This window comes from Drosophila persimilis, unplaced genomic scaffold (genome assembly GCF_003286085.1).
Source record: "Drosophila persimilis strain 14011-0111.01,24,50 unplaced genomic scaffold, DperRS2 tig00000663-arrow-arrow-pilon, whole genome shotgun sequence".
NCBI lineage: Eukaryota > Metazoa > Arthropoda > Insecta > Diptera > Drosophilidae > Drosophila > Drosophila persimilis.
The window spans coordinates 531,580-549,007 of NW_020825331.1; the positions used below are offsets into that span (position 1 = coordinate 531,580).

At 44.8% G+C, this 17,428-nt stretch overlaps 1 protein-coding gene across 2 annotated transcripts; it reads right to left on the minus strand.

Annotated features, from left to right (window-relative positions):
• Positions 1–1,211: 1,211 nt before the first annotated feature.
• On the minus strand, positions 1,212–17,136 carry LOC6599439 (runt-related transcription factor 3). 2 transcript variants are annotated; one of them, XM_002024501.2, is made up of 5 exons: positions 16,593–17,136; positions 8,495–8,608; positions 6,724–6,825; positions 2,402–2,599; positions 1,212–2,277 (listed from the first exon to the last, which is right to left on the minus strand). In XM_002024501.2, exons 1-5 carry the CDS (start codon positions 17,134–17,136, stop codon positions 1,289–1,291), a joined length of 1,947 nt encoding a protein of 648 aa, XP_002024537.2. In that variant the 3' UTR covers positions 1,212–1,288. The 2 variants fall into 2 exon arrangements, with proteins under 2 accessions (XP_002024537.2, XP_026847161.1); XM_026991360.1 differs by having other exon boundaries at positions 6,724–6,840.
• Positions 17,137–17,428: the final 292 nt, after the last annotated feature.

Consider the following 17,428-nt stretch of genomic DNA (forward strand, 5'->3'; position numbering starts at 1 on the left):
TACAATTTGAGTTCTCAAGAGTTCGTAGACTGTTGTGGCTAAGTAGTATACAGATATCGTGATACATATACATATACATATACATGGATATAGCACATACTCGTATTCGTATTCGTATATTTAGGATTACATTTATAGTTAAGCTTAGATTGCACATGTTTATACACATTTAAAGTACACGCATATCGAATTACATGAAATGAACAGTAAACAAATTCACGAACATGGATTACGGCTTAGGAACTCAGACATACATCGGCTCTACAATCCCCCGCTACCCCAAAACGAAGCCCATAGATACCCATTCCCATACCCATACCTTCCAATCCCATCCCCATCCCCAACCCCATCTTTTTCCTATCCCACCCGATCCGACGATCATTCATATTTTACAAAAACGAGGCAAAAATACTAACTCAACGAAGGGCTGGCTGCATGGTTTACAATTTGCTTTAACACTAGTTTAAAGTTGCTAAGTATTCTTTTGGTATTATCTGTATTCTTTTTGGTATTCTCTCGTATTCTTTTTTGGTATATGTTCCTTATCGCTTCTATATATATGACTAGTTTTATGGCTCGGGCATACCACGGGCCTGATAAAAAAAAATCCAAAAAAAAAAACACATTACAGACCCAATGCTGCTTAAGATTCTTAGATTTCTCTTACGTTTCTTTTCGTTTCGTAGTTTAAAATTGTGAAGGAAAATGTTCCGGCTGAAGGAGAAATCCTTTGGCAAGACTCCGGAACATTTTCCCTAGCTCTTGCACTCCGTCTCCCTGTCCTGCTCTACCTCCTTTCCTTCTCCTTCATTTTGCTAAGTAGTTCTGGCTTAGTTTTCTTTTTATTTCTTTGTTTTTATTTAACTATAATACGAGTATTCTAGAGATCCATGGAGAACTCCAACAAATTCTACTAAAAGTTGATCATTTTCATTGTATGTATTTATATATATATATATATATATATATATGGTGTTATGTGTGCGTGTATGTGTGTGTGTGTGTGTGTGTGTCAGTGTTTGGGTTAAAAAAACATTATGTACAGAAAGATTCCATCGTGTGTTCAACACATATGTACTCGTATGTACAATCAGAAGCCACCGAGGCAGCCATTTCCGAGACCCATACCCATACCCATACCCACGCCCAGACCCAGACCATGACCAAGACCTTCCCCATACCCATACCCATACCCGTATCCGTACCCATACCCCTGCTCCTCGTGCTGCGTCTCCGCTGCGCGCCCCTCGCACTATAGAACCGCAGAGCCGCACCACAGAACCTGACCTCAATATGGCCTCCACACGCTGCCCCCATTGTCAGTGGGATTGTGGTGGCCGCGATGGGCAGCTAAGGCGGCCACCTGACGATTGCTGTTACCGTCCTCGATATTCCTCACCGACGCCCCGCAGTTGCCGATCAGCGTGAGGTCGCCCGGATGGGTCACACCCCCGCCGGCCATGATGTTGTGCTGCTGGCGCACCCCCACATTGCTGATGTGATCCATCACGCTCTGGAGCTCCCCATGCACCGAGGAGTTGGGCGAGGCGTGGGCCGGTAGCGTGTGCGAGTGGAAGCCGTGGGCCGACTGATTGGCCGCCGTGTACAGCTGCGAGTAGAGGAGGCTGGCGGGCAGGACCGGGTACAGCGATCCATTGCATCCGGCCGCTGCTGCCGCGGCACTGCCGTGTCCGCCACCCACTCCAGCCCCGCCGCCGTAGGCCGAGGCCGAGGCGTGCTGCGCCTGGTTTACGATGCCCGGGAAGTTTTGATTGGCGCCGAGCATGGCGCCTGGATTGCCCACGCCCACAGCTGCGGCGGCACCCGCCGAGGAGGCACTGCCGGCGCCCCCTCCTGCCGCTCCCGCACCGCCATTGGCCGCCCCGCCGTTGGCTGTGCCGCCGCCGCCACCGGTGCCGCTGCCCAGATTGGGGGTGTTCGTTGAGAGCAGATCCTCCTGCACCGGCGACTCGGCCTGGGAGCTGTCGCTCAGGCTGCGCGGCCCGTTCTGGCTGGAGTGGACGTTGTAGTCGTTGCTGGCATTGGTGTGGTAGCGCGGCACCAGGATCGAGTTGCCTCCGGCTCCGCCGCTGCCAGCTCCCCCAGCGCCAGTGCCGCCGGTGCCAGCACTGCCGGCACTCGCTCCGTTCACGGTCGAGGAGATGGACGTTTGCCCGGTGGCGCCCAGGAGGCTGTGGTGCGTCATCTGGCCACTGGTGGAGCCCACGAGGCTGCTCAGATGCTGGTCCAGATCACTGGCCGTCGAATCGGGTAGCACTAAAAAGGAAAATCAGAATAAGGCAAAGAGGAACATTAATCATTTATCATGAATTGAGTCTCAAGAGGTCCATCAACGAGGCCGCTAAAAGGGTGTGCAATAAAATCATAAAATGCCACTTACTTGGCACACAGTCGCGATTGGTGGCGCCGCCAAAGTCCTGATTGTTGCTCTGATCGTTCGAGGAGCAGGTGAATCCCAGCGCCGGATTGTTGAACTGTGCCGATGTGGGGGTGGTGCAGGAGGAGAGCCCGCTGCTGGCCAAGTACGGAGAGTAGGCAGATGCTGCGGATCCATAGCCCCAGTGCGTGTTGCTGGCACCTAAACCAAATTGGGACACATCTTTGTTGTTGGTATTTATATGGTATTTTTTTGGAATATTCAATGAGTGAATGAAAAGAAAGCGATAGAAGCGACTGATGAATGATGAATGAATGGCAAGCGAAATAAACAATGGAAATAATTCACGAAAAGCGACAAATGTTTAGATTTATAATACGATTTTTTGCTTATTATTTTGTAGTGATTTTTGTGGCTGCGATAATCCCAAGAAAAATACCAAAATAAAGGATAATAAATATGTGTATTCCTATGTTAGAAACCAAATTGATGTGGCCAAAATGAACATCTGACGAACCCTCTGGCCACCTATCCAAAATGTATCGCTCATGTGGGTCGCTAATTGGAGGTCTCTGCCGCCATTACACCCACCATTTCCCAGCCATCGGTGCTCATTATGCGGGACCTTTTACCACCGATTTGGCCATTTTGCAGAGATACGAGAAAAAATTACAAGCAAATCAATTGAATGGTCTCGGTGCCGGGCCAGTCCCAGTCCCAGTCCCAGTCCCCTGTCTCTGACCGTCGGAAATCGTTCAGCAATTCGCAATAGAGGACACCGCGGCGCACAGAACAGGGGGGGCAGTGGGGGTTAAACAGAAGCCGAAAGAGACAGCCAACGAGAGGGAGAAAGAGATGGGGCCAACATTTTGCGGGTCTCCGGGACCCATGCACAGATAATTAGGCTTAATTAATAGCCCATTCGGAAATTATTAATTAGTTTTTATAGGCGACGGGCGCATTTTCGTAGCCGGATATTGATTTTGTGGTGGCTTTATTAATGCTATTGGCTTAAATGTTTCTACCTCCATTAATTACGTGGCTTTTTGTGCACAATTTTTCGTTGCTTTTGCTGTTGTTGTGGGATGTGGGATGTGGGCTACGGCCTCACGGTAAATGTGTGTATCTCCGTCTGTGTGTGCGTATCTATCAGGCACTCCCCTGTGCTCGTTGTGTGGGTGTGGGTGTGGGTGTGTGTGTGTGTGTCCGCTTGTTTGTTGTCACACTGATTGACTTTATTTGAGCACATTTTTTGGGCTCTGAATTATTAACAATCAAATGGCCATAGGCTCGGGATAAGCGCAGACCGTTTTATCATTAGAGAAAGGTAAGGATATGTTATGGGAGAGGTTCCAAGGATTAAACAGCCAACCAGCAGTATTTTCCAGCTCAGAATTTCATACACATGGATCTATCAGATAGTATTAGAGGATTAGAGATGCCAATGTCATGAATGAAACCATTCCATCAATATTGTACGAGTATATCCAGCTGTAGACCTTCCCCTTACTGTTTCTGTGCCTTCATTTCGAGGCATACAATTTCCTGATTATTTTTTTCGAAATTAATAAAATATATGCCAGTAATTAAGTCAAGCAGCGACTGTCAATAAAATTTGTTAATAAATAATTCAGAATATTTTGCTTTTTGCATATTTACAATTAATTTATGGGTAATCAGTATCAACAGACGCTTTCAGTAATCATTATTTACTTGTCTGTGTTATACACGCATTTGTATGTACACACATACAATACATGGCTTACACATATGTACATATGTGAATTACACATTATATAATGGCTTCTGTAGGTAGTATCTGTGTGTGCTTGTCTGCATTCGTGTGTGTGTGTGTGTGGCTTGCCTTTTACCTCGGCCAAATGTCAGAATCCTGTAAATCGCGCAATTTGCATTTTGATTTGTGCACTGGGCTAGACGGTTAAATATTGGACAGACAACGACGGCTTGGGGGGCGGAGATGATTGAATCGGGGACTGCCATGGGGCTGAAAGGGGGAGGGGACAGGGTATGATATGTGAAGGCAAGCTCAGATTGGCAGGCAATTTGCGCATTGATTGAGTTGCATTTTATATTTATGGGTAATTTTTATTTATTTTACTTGGTCGCTTTTTTCGCGCTCACCGGAATGGTTTTGGTCAGTGGCGGTAATGAAAGATAAGTGGTCACAAGTAGTGTTGGTAAATTTGACAGAAAACCAATTAAAGGCTGATAAAAATGTAATGAGAGGGCCGTCGGGCTCCAGAGGGTGGAGCCATAGAAGAGCCGCAGGAAATTTGAGAAATTTCAGAGCTTTAAAGAACGCTGGTTACATAAATTGATTGGATTTTGCAAATTTCTTGAACTCGCAACTAAAAAACTTGTAATTTATGAAATACCTGTTCAGTGTCCATTCAGGAGTCATCGTCAATGAACAGTTCTTTCATTGGAGTGAAGCTCTTCCGATGCGAAATTACTCAATTAATTTTTCTGCTTTTTATTCCTGCTTGTATTTAGCGAATTTTTTAAACACTTTGTCTATGGCCTTTTTATGCTTTAATATCATTAATGTGTTAATTTTATTATTCTCCCCCCTTTTGTGTGTGTGTGTGTGTTTTTTTTAATAGCATCAAACTCTAAAGAGGAAATCATTTTTGTCGTTTCTGATGGTTTTTTGTTTTTATTGTTGCTGTTGTTGCTGTTGTTGCTGTTTTTGGTGTTGTTGGTGTTGTGCCCGGAGCAGATAGTTTGCCCCGCAGCTGCGGGGGATGGACAATGTCTAGTACGGTTTTTGTTGCTCGTGTTGCTGTTGTTGTAATGCAATTAATTGTCAATTTAAATTGAAACATCAAATTTAATATAAATGCATTTTAAAATGTACAATTAAATTTATTTCACCTACGCAGCACCATAAACAACAGCAAAATAACCAGAAAAAGCGTGTCGCCCACAAGATTAATTATTGATTTTATTTGAAATGCCCTATCCACAGGGAAGAGGGGGGTAAGCGTAAATAATGTAAATATATCTGATCTGAATCAACGAAGGACTAAAATCATACTACTCCGATTATATTTCCCAGGGTATCCAAAGGTTCGTCTGACTGCAGCACTCTTTTCTTCCATTCATGGCTTAGGGATTGTCCCGTCAGAATGGTTTATATTCGCCTGGATAAATTCATTTAAATATATTTGACTGGCGCAAAAAAAAATGTTTTGTAGTTTGGGTTTTTTTTTTCCATTGCAATCATAATTTGTATGCGAAGCTCTGATTTACGCACACGGATACGAAAACATCAACACACACACAGATACAAATAGGCAGACAGTTTTTTAGGCTTTGACTTTTTTGCCATACGCTCTCTCGTCCCCTCCAGTACTCGCCAGTACTGGCTGCTGTCAGTGTCCGTCCGTCTGTCTCCCTGTCGCTGTATGTGATTGTGTGTTGACCAACGTTTATTTGTTTGTATAGTAAACTTTTGGTTAAATAAAGTGGCCAACAGTTTAACAACAACTCATACACACCGACACCGACTGACACACCCACTTATCCGGAGCGACAAAAAAAATCCTTTATGGCAAGGTGACCCACAATTTTACCACATTCAAATGGTTGCCCAGCGGCAACAACAAAAACAGCAACCATATAAAAAGTATTTTTTTTTTGTCGTCCTCTTTAATTTGTTATGTTATTTTTACTCATTAACACATGAGTCACACTTGTGCCACTTTTTGTGGCCATTTACTGAAAGCTGAAAGTTCATTGATAGACTGATACTCGTATGGGATTAAAGCTCAAAACAATCTTCTCCAAATCACATCGCAGAATAGAGTATTTCTTTTGAATTGTGAGTACAACCCAAAGGTGTGGGACGTTCTTCAGAGGCTTTGAAAAGAGAACGATTTGCAAGCTATGCAAACCCAAAATTCTTCATCAAAACTGTAATCAAATTTCGTGCATTACTATATATGTCCTTAGAGCGAATAAATTTTGTTTTATATCGCATTTTGGTGGTCTATTCTGTTTGGCCTGCAATGTGAATGGCTTGGCTGGCTAATCGGTTTTTTGTGTGATTTTTTGTGGTTGCATTTGTGGGTGCACCACATGTCCAAACCACCCAAGCACTTCGTATCCTCATCCAAAAATTTAACTTTTGCTTTTGCTTTTACTTTTGTTTGTGTTTTTGTTTATGTTTTTGCTCTGCGGTTACCGATTTGAAGTCCAACAAAAAAAATTATACAAAATCATATTCCACAAAATTGAAGAAAAACCATAGAAGGAAGAGATTGCGGTGGATGGTAGATGGTGGATGATAGTTAAATACTTACTCTGACAGTTGCCAATGGGCGGCATACGGAAGCCGGATAGGGGATCCGTTGAGAAGTGGAATGGTCGCTGGCCGAAGGCAAAGTGGAACTGCTGTTGTTGTCCTAAAAGGGATAGCACTAAGTTTTTTTCAGTTTTAATTATCTGTCCTTAACTAAATGGTTTTATTGCATTTGTCTGTGTCTCTTTGTATGTGTGTGTGGGCTTGTGTCCTTCTGTTAAAGTGTAGATGTGAGAGAAACTTAAGTGTCAAGCACTTGATGAATGGAAAACTGTAGCGTTTGATTCACTTAAGATGTAGAAATGGTTATGGCATGGCTCCTCCTAGACCTCCCTTCAACCACCCTTTATGACTCTGTTAGTGCCTCCTCTGAGCCCCCTGAAACCCCATGTTTTTAACACCTTTTTGCACTAAACTATTGACAAAAGGCTTTCTCTCTCTCTCTCTCTCTGTGTGTGTGTGCGAAATGACAATGGCCCCAAAAAACTTTGCCCCGGCAAGTAGCCCGGAGACATTTACCACTATAACTCTCCGGTCCTCTGGTCTATTTCGACGACCTCCAACCTTCCTCTCCGAAACAGGAGTTGCAGTTATCTGGCAGATTGTATTCATTATAAAATAATAACCTTTTGTCTGATGTTGTCTGCTGAAGAGGCAGCTTAAAACCCCCAACAACAAGCCATGTGTGTGTCCTTGTCTATGTCTAGGGTTCTATGTATTTGTATCTGTGTGAATACCGCAGAAAACGGTCTCCCTCCCTCTCTCTCTTTGTCTCTGCCTCTTGGAATATAACCCGTCTGGCTCTGGGGCCATATAAATCATTTCATGGATCCGAATTTGTTGCTCTATTTGTATTCGTATTCGTATTCGGACCGAAGCCAGATTACACAGACCAGCAAAACTTTTGTCCTCTGTCTGAGCCGAGTAGCGCAGCGCGTTGATGGCCCCAAAACATATGCAAAGTAAAATATTTGCATCCTTATAAATATGTATGGGTAGAATGGGATGCTGCTCTTGTATGTGGCATGTATATGGGAGTGAGAGAGAGGAAGAGTCTGATAGAGCTGTCTAATGAATATTCCTTAAAGAAAATGGCAATTTGCTGAGAGATGAGAAAGTGTAAAGCAAGGTATTAGGAACCAAACTTTATCTCCAACAGGGAAAGAGAAAGGTACAGTTGGGAAAGTGAGTAAGTGATAGCCAAGAAATACGACTATTTCCCCCATGACTCAATCAGAGATGAGCGGAGAGTTGTTCAAGTTTCACATTGGAGAGTTTTCAAATTAAGTTTTCAGAGTGATCGAACTGTGGCTCATACCGTAGAAATCTGCCTCCAATTTAGTGGATATCTTTAATAGGAAACTATAAGGGGCAACAGATGATAGTGTTGCACTGCACGCATTTCGATGTCGCACCAAAAGAGTGCCATCTCTGGCCGAGCTAAACTTTAATGAAATCTCTATCCATATGCAGGAGCTAAGACCTCAACTTGAGCCCCCAATTACTCCCAGTCAGTGGTACTCTGAGCCTGTGTCTCTACGTCTGTGTCCGCCTCCCTCCTCCTGTGTCTCTCACTCTCTCTGTTTGGGTTGCCTGCTGACTGCTGCCTGCAGCTGCAAGGACAATTTATCTATTTGGCAACTAATAAATTGTTATGCATTGTCCTGCAAATGAAATACAGTTATCTGCCTGCACAGTGAAGGAGAGGAATCGAGGAGTGGAGGAGGAGCCCTGCCAGAACGCTTCATGGCCGAGGCTCTTTGCATACTTACTTGTCTTGGAGCGGGGCTCGCGTGGCCCGTCGACAGTCACTTTGATCGCCTTGTTGTAGGTGGCTATATGCGGTGGATTCGTTGACACGGTGATGGTGAGCGTGAAGCTTTTCCCTGCAAAAATCAACAACAAAATTGATAAGAAAAGAAAACAAGCGGCAAACAAATTTATGGGTTCTTTTCATGGCTTCAGCTAATGGGCGTCTGACATGCAAATCAATAATGTTTTTTGGTTTTTGGGGTATTGTCACATCGTAAAAATGTTGGCCATAAAACTGCAATGTGTTGGTTGGTTGTAGAGGGTAGAGAGATAGTAAATTATTGTTATTCTAAGGGGTCTTTAGGGGCCTAGATCAAAATTAGTCTACCACGGAGTTTAAATACAGCAATCAAATCACTAGTGCCACATTCTTTATAGACATATTGAAAGAAACAGCATTTGCCCATTTTAATATTCCAAATTCGAATGCGCTTTTCAGGACTGATTTAGCATAGTGTTCCAGAAAGTTTTCTCTAGTTTTAATCCGCTTGGGATATCTACTTTTCAGAGCAAAACATTTTCGTGTGTAACACCATTTGGTGTTGCATATTTGCGTATGCATGGATCTTCGATAAAACTGCCAGGCAACTTTCAAAAAAATTAGAAGTATATCGTTATACTCCTCGCGGAATGCTTCCATCGGCGAATTGAGACCAACTAAGACGCGACTGAGTCGAAGGCAAAGTGTTGTACTTCTGTCCTGCCACACGGTGCGTATACGTTATTTTTAGGCTAGAGCCTGTTGAGAATTGCCATCTATGCTAGGTATAATGATACAGGAGATTTTCAAATAGAGAGTGAGCGTGAGGCAAAATAGAAATTTTCGGATTTGACACAGTAAAAATTACGATCGAATATCCTACGGAATGGATTCAATTCGAGAGAAGGGCTCTCGTAGATATGTACGATATATACGATATACCATACATATTGTGCGGGATGTGCCCCAGCACTAGACCACAGACTTGTTCTCCGTCAATCGTTAATAAGGCAGCACTTTTTTTTAAAAGCATTATTTAATTATTCTTCTACTATTGTCGCTTTAGCTTGTTTTTGTTATGCTCGTTCATTATTTTCCCCCGTACTTGCCACTGCAGAGCACCTGTGACACCACAAATACCTTTTTTCCTTAACTTGATGCCCCGCACACTCTCCTCACATCTAAAATAAAGAATTAATTACAATTTAAACTGATTTTAGTCTGTCAACAAAAAGGCCTCTCGCTCCTGTTCTGCCGCCCTCTCACATGTGAATGTTCTGCAAACAAGTTTCCTTTTTTTTTTTTACCAAGATTTATTTCATTTGGGCCGCAGTTTTCTTTTAATTAACTTGCTTCGCTCCTCGTCTCCCCACCCATTTTTTTGGGGCACGCCTTTTGTGTCATTGTCAAGTGTTGCCAGGCCCACGCGGAGACACGCTCTTGCCGCACTCTTTGTCGCCAGCCAGACCCCGTTCCGGGATTCAATTAAAAGCATTTCGGGCTCCTTGAGATGCTGGCACTTCTTCCATTTCCTGTCTTGTCTATGACAACGCGGAGCAGAGCAGTGGGGGAAATGATCTGTGGATCTGTGAATCTGTGAATCTGTGAGCCTGTGGAGTGGGGTTTGCTTTTTAAGTTGACAAACAAAGCGTAAATCATTTCGACACATACAAATAAACCGCCGACGCCCACACACACACACACACACACACATACGAGGAGTATTCGAACAGACACACACAGACACAGACACTGACACAGAGGCAATGGCTTACACATGTTCCCTGGCACACTCCACTGGGCCCTCCCCGCCCCCCTGCATTGTCTTCCTCGGCTTATGTCTTGGGCGGGCCACCGCCACCTTTAACCTTCCTGCATAAAAAATGAATTGGTAGTCCTTCTCGGGCCGTCTCGAGGGGCGGGGCGTGAGGGGCGGTGAAATGAGAAAACACTTTTGTGTTTACTGCCATCAAGTGCAGTTCATTGTTGCGCAATTCTTTGCCACTTTCGATGGGTTTGGCCCTGGGAAACCGACAGTACGGGATACGGGGTACGGGGTACGGGAGTGATATAATCGATCGTTTAAGAGAGACAAAGAAACGTGTCTTTAATTCGATTTCTGATTTTAAACATGGGAAATCATGCAAAGCCTGTTACTGAAAGGCCTTGAAAGGCGTATATAAAAATATAATATATATATATTGTGTCTTTCAATTTAGAAAATGCCTTCAATTTTTTGAGTATTTTTGGAATAAAAAAATATATATTCTTCTGTAAAAAGCAAGGATAGGAATTATTATAGTTTTCTTTCTTTCTTTCCGTTTATCCGGTACGTTTATCGGTTTATGGTTTCCCATATCTGTACTTATTTGATTTTTAAGTAGATTTCACCTAACCAAGCGTTTGGCCCCTGACCCAATTTCAACGATGCCTAATCCTGCGACCTGTCCCACCGCCAGAACACATTCATCTTAATCCCGACCCCCACACACCTCCCACTCCTCCACGGACTCCGACAAATAGAAACATCAACACTTGAGGAGCAGAACACTTCCGTTTGTTGCGACATTTAAAATCAAATCCTGTTGACAAATAACTTGAAATCCCTGCTTGCCAAATCCTTGGCAATTTGCCGAGGCACAGGCGTCATAAATCAATTTGGGGGTAATGAAAGCACACACACACCCACACACACGTGTAGCTGGTTGGGGATTGTCGTTCGTAGAGGTATGCTGACAGGCGACAAATACATACACATATACATATATGAGTATGGATAAGGGGTAGGCTCTGCCATAAGACACACACCCCCACACCTATCACATCTGTCAATACTTGTGGCCGTGTCACAAATCACCAAGAAACAACAACGAACCCCCAAGACATACCACCCTACCTCCAACCTGCTGCCAGTTTCCGTCGATGCTGCTGCTGGTGCTCTTCCCCCACCACGTAATCGGTGTGGGGCGTACGTTATTCAATTTACGGATTATTTGCAATTAAAATTTTTGCTCCATATTTCCCCCAAAAGCAACCTTTTGCACAAATATTTGTTCAGGTTGGCAAACATTCATCTGATGGCTGGAAAGACAATACAACCTTGAGTGCGTAATACTACTCTTAAAATCCCAACCAAGTATCGGGTATCTTTTCGGCGATTTACCTGACTGAAGTCTCTCAAGCCAAACACTAAGCCCTTAAATGCTTTTCAAGTCAGCCAACAAGTCGGTTCAACACGAAAAGAAAATCATTTTGCGGCTTCTTTGGTTTTCATCTTCTGCTGTTTTCTTTTATTTTCTTTTTTTCACATTTGTTTGCCTGTTGATTTCTTGTGTGTATTTACCTGAAGAAAATGTGTTCAGATGATTGATTGTGTTGTCATGAAGCTGGGGATAGTGCCACGGATACTGATTTTATTAAATCCATTATTGTTTGCCTCTGAAGATTTGCTTTATTATGATCATCCGAAGCTATAAGACCAGATGCCATAAAGCCCGAGTCTAGCCTTTGGTGGCAGGTGCCATAGAGCTCTGCTAGATACAGGCTTATTAATTAGTGGCCAACCCATTAAGACTCTCCTTTCCGTGTGAATAATTTGAAATTACCTTTCAACGCAATCCAATCCCATACAATTCTTTGTGTGCCCCACACTGAAACCCATCAGCCCATCATATTTATAAATTGCACCATTGTCTTCTGCCTTCTGCCTGTTGCTTTCCCCCTACCCCAATCTCCCCCGACCGAATCTGCCTCACACAATTGCCAACTTTTAGCACGAGAACAAAATGCTGAGGAACAAAAAAAAAAAAAAAAAGAAAAAGAAAAATAAATCGAGGCAAGAAGACATAAATAGAAAAAGGAAAGCCAACGGCAAATTGTGCACAATTTGCCATGACTCCCCCACTGGCTCCCCCACCCGTTCCCTGGCTGAGTTAAGACAGGCGTGTCCTTTTCACAGGATAAGGTGTCAGTGGCTGGCAAAAGTTTCCCTTTTTTTCGGCAGCTGCTTTGTCGTGCTGTCGGCCCTCTTTCTTTGCCTTTTTAACGCCTCGACTTTTGCCAGGCATTTATCTTTGGGTGGGTTGTGGGAATTGGGTCTGGTATTGGGGTCGGCTCGGGTCGCTCCCACAGTGTCTTTTGTCCCCAATGTTCGGGTAGCAAATCTGTTTGTCTTAGGGAGTCTTGGGTCTTGGAGTTCTTGGCTCAGTTCATTTTGCGGCTGTTTTGGGGCCGTCTTAAATGGCTCAAGAATTGTGTAAATAAAAACCTCAAGCGAAGGCGCAGGGGGCTCGGCTAACTTCTGCTCTCGATTAGGCGGAAATGTTTTTCCATTGGATTTTCTCTCTGTTTCACGTATGTTCTGCTGAGCGATTTATTGACGCACAGCCAAAAAAAAGAAGGGAGAGGGGCGCGTAACAGGCGGCAACTGGCACCGAAGGGAGCCCAACATGTAGCTCCCCCCTCCACCACCTGCCCACAATCAAATTCCCCATCATCATCGTCGGTGTGGCAGTGGGTGTGGCAGTGGGTGTGGCAGTGGGTGTGTGTGCGTGTGCGTGTGCGTGCATGTGCATGGCACTTTGCTAATTAAAAGTGTAGCCTAACGCAGGGCGCTGAGCCCCCAAATAAATCGATGGCCGGGTAATTAAATTGCATGACAGACCCAGACCCAGACCCTGACCCGAGTCCCTAGTCCCGAGTCCCGAGCCCTGAGCCCCGAGCCTCGGCATCCGTCCGGCGGTCTAGCTAATGTACTGTTGCACTATGCATTTGTTATTGTAATTAGACGGAAGCAACAGCAGGAGCAGAGCCAGCACCAGACCAAACAAAATGGCGTCCCCAGTCGCGTCAAATCGCGTAAATCACTCAAACGCCTAATTGGTGCAGGGAAGAGCTGAAGATTCGATTGAAATTATGCCTGCACCCATAGGAGGCCTAGTGAAAGGAAAACCATAGGCCAAAGGCCACAAAATGGGAAAGCCCGGAAGGGGGAGTAGGCAAAGATGGATGCAAGATGATGAATATATGGTCTCATGCGCCCTGTCGGGCATGGGGAATGGGAATGGGAAGTTTACAATTAAAACGCCTCAATGCGGGAAACGACGTTTGGGGAAACTGGTGAGCGGAGTTGGGATTTGGATATGGAAATGGAAATGGAGCAAGCACGCTGGGAAAATGTGAAATACAAGTGAAAAAGCTGGGATGGAAGATGGACGAGAGGAAAACGAATGACACAAAGTATGAGAGAGGGCAAACTGATGGACAAAAGCCCTCAGAGTGAAGAGAAGGAGTGACTGATAGACGTGGACACATATCCATTTGGCATTGGCCGAATGATGACAATGAATGAATCGCAGACATCCATTCGCTGCGCCCCTGCACCTCCACCAAAAACCGCTTGTCGCCCCCCTCTGAACGTCTCCCTATCTCCGCCGACTTCCTCTTTGGTTGAGGCTTTGGTTTTTGCGGTTCTACCGCAGCGGATGCGTAAGCCCATCATCGCCCATCGGCCACCGCCACCGCTGCATTCCCACCATTTCTTGGCCTCCTGAAATGGCCAACGTCCTAGTCCTAGCTCTGCATTTGCTGATTGTTCAAGTGATTAATGGATACCACGAAAGAGTCTTTAAAAGGGGAACAATATATGCACAACTGGAGGAAAGAACTTCTTCAGAATTCAACGATACTACGAAAATGATTTAGGCGATTTAATATTGGAATTACTCCGCAATGAATCCCACATTAATTCGGTGCTTTGTGGGGTCTCCTTAGGCTCAATCCATTCTCTACATTTCCGGCATTCAGTTCATTTCAGTTCCATTCCATTCTGACAGTTTATTAAACACTTTAAGACAAAGCACCAACCAACAAAAAAAGGCGGAACAAAAATAAAATGGAGCAGAGGAATCCGCTTGTATTCTATGAATGGAAGCGATGGCGACCACTGATGAACTGCTGACAATTTGTGCAGCGCTTAACAAGCGGTTAAAAGGATACAAAAGCCTGTCGAGCACAAAAACCAACAACTGACAACAGAAAGCACAAAAAAAAAGAAGGAAGAAAATGAACCGAAAAAAAGATGACAGCAATGCAAAAAGTGCCCCGGAATAATACAAAAGCGAGTCGAGCACACCAGGGGGGCCACAGAGCAACAGGAACTGAAGCAGGAGCCAAAGCCGGAGCAGGAGCTGGCAAAAGTTTTGCCACTCGGCGAACTCGACGCGACTCTGGGCGATAATTGAACAAATTGTTTCGAGTGCAGTCAAGGGGTTGGGTTGGGTTTGGTTTGGCTGGGACAGGGTTGGGCGGTCCTCAAGTGCTGACAAGGGCCAATAAGAGGCGCCACTTGGCGAAAAAACTTTTGCGTCCTTGCGTAAAGAGCAGAGATTAACTGTAAACTGTAGATGGAAGAGGCGTTCTCTTGAAGGGGACGTCCCTCAGAGATTAATGTAGCTGGAGACAGAGGTTGCAGTGGTCACAAGATACAGATTATTCGAGCAGCTCTTAGCCGATCCAAGCATGAAAGGATGACCGGGAGTAAGGATATCCATTGATCTAAAAGAGAGTAGCATATTTGCGGTAGGAGCTAGATTTTTTTAAATCAAAGATGATCTGAACCTCAACGAATCGATGCGATTAGGGGCAGAAGTTATGTTGAGTATACGTTAAGGACGCCTTGAGATGTATGAGAAGCACAGGAACAGGAACAGGGACAGGGACAGGGACATTGCTATAACCATCATGATTTTTTGCGAAAATCGTGAAAAAATGGATATCCCTTTTTCGGATGGCAGTCGACAGGCAGGACTCTCTTTACCATAAAAAGACATGCCACGCCTCGATCGGCTGCCGTATCACTGAGATATAGAAATGCAGAAAGATATGCAGAAAAACCAGTATCTGAAAGATATGCACATCCAAATCTTCGGAAGGCTTTATCTCAACCAAATAGGGCAGATCGGTACAGGACTTACTCTCCCAAGACCGTGGGAGTCCTGCCTGTCGAGTGCCATCAAAATCTCGACTTCGGAAAGGAGGCCGATTTTTGGCAAATTTAATGATGTAACCATCCTGAATTTTTGCAAAAATCGTGAAAAAATGGATGCCCCTTTTTCGGATGGCAGTCGACAGGCAGGACTCTCTTTACCATAAAAAGAGTTGCCACGCCCCGATCGGATGCCGTATCACTGAGATATAGCGTGCCGGAAAACCACTATTTCAAAGATACAAATGCACATCCAAATCTTCGGAAGGCTATATCTCAAGCAAATTGGGCCAGATCGGTACAGGACCTACTCTCCCAGGACCGTGGGAATCCTGCCTGTCGACTGCCATCAAAATCTCGACTTCGGAAAGGAGGCCGATTTTTGGCAAATTTATTGATGTAACCATCATGATTTTTTGCAAAAATCGTGAGAAAAATGGATGTCCCTTTTTCGGATGGCAGTCGACAGGCAGGACTCTCTTTACCATAAAAAGACATGCCACGCCTCGATCGGCTGCCGTATCACTGAGATATAGCGTGCCGGAAAACCACTATCTCAAAGATACAAATGCACATCCAAATCTTCGGAAGGCTATATCTCAAGCAAATAGGGCCAGATCGGTACAGGACCTACTCTTTCAGGACCGTGGGAATCCTGCCTGTCGACTGCCATCAAAATCTCGACTTCGGAAAGGAGGCCGATTTTTGGCAAATTTATTGATGTAACCATCATGATTTTTTGCAAAAATCGTGAACAAATGGATGTCCCTTTTTCGGATGGCAGTCGACAGGCAGGACTCTCTTTACCATAAAAAGACATGCCACGCCTCGATCGGCTGCCGTATCACTGAGATATAGCGTGGATATAAGGATATAAGGATATCCATTGATCTAAAAGAGAGTAGCATATTTGCGGTAGGAGCTAGATTTTTTTAAATCAAAGATGATCTGAACCTCAACGAATCGATGCGATTAGGGGCAGAAGGTATGTTGAGTATACGTTAAGGACGCCTTGAGATGTATGAGAAGCACAGGAACAGGAACAGGGACAGGGACATTGCATATACATAAGAACTTAATACTTAATACTAACCTCTGCCACTCCTGCCCACAAACCGGAGATCATTGAACTTGGCCACCTGGTTCTTCATCACCGCCGTGCAGTTGCGCAGCTCGGCGCAGTAGTTCTCATCGTTGCCGGCCCGCACCGTGACCATGGTGCCGTCCATGATATCGCCTAGCGACACCACCTTGAAGGCCACCGGCAGTGTCTTGTTGGACCGCCAGTGCGGCGGTAGGACGGTGCAGACGAACAGCGGACTGCTCGTGCGGATCAGCTCGCCGGGGTGTTCGGTGAGGAAGTCACCGAGGGTCCGTTCGGCCAGGATGTCCGACGTCATTTTCGTGTATGCCTCGTTCAATAATTGGGCGGGTGTGGGTGGTGTGTTCTGCTCCGTGTTGTTGTTGTTGGTGTTGGTGTTGTTGGTGCCATTGGTGTTACTCGTGTTGTTGTTCGCTGTTGAACTGTTATTGTTGTTGTTTGTTGTTGAGTTGTTGTTGTTGTTTGTTGTCGAATTGTTGTTGTTGTTGTTGGCATTGGATGCCGTCGAATTGGTGGTGGTTGTTGTTAGATGCATTTTGTAATTGTTGTTTGTGTTGCTGTTGGGGCTGTTAAAGTGATTGTTGTTGCTGTTGCTATTGGTGTTATTAAAGTGGTTGTTGTGATTATAGTGTTGGTGTAACTGCTGCTGCGGCTGCTGTTGCAAGTGGTGCTGCTGCGGCTGCGGCTGCGGCTGTTCTGGATGTGGATGTGGATGTGGCTGCTGCTGCTCAAACTGCTCCAGTTGCCCCTGAGCGTGAGCCTGCACTTTTTTTAATCGCACAATTTTGTCTTCTGTTAATCGCACCGTCGGTTGGAATTCAAGCAAA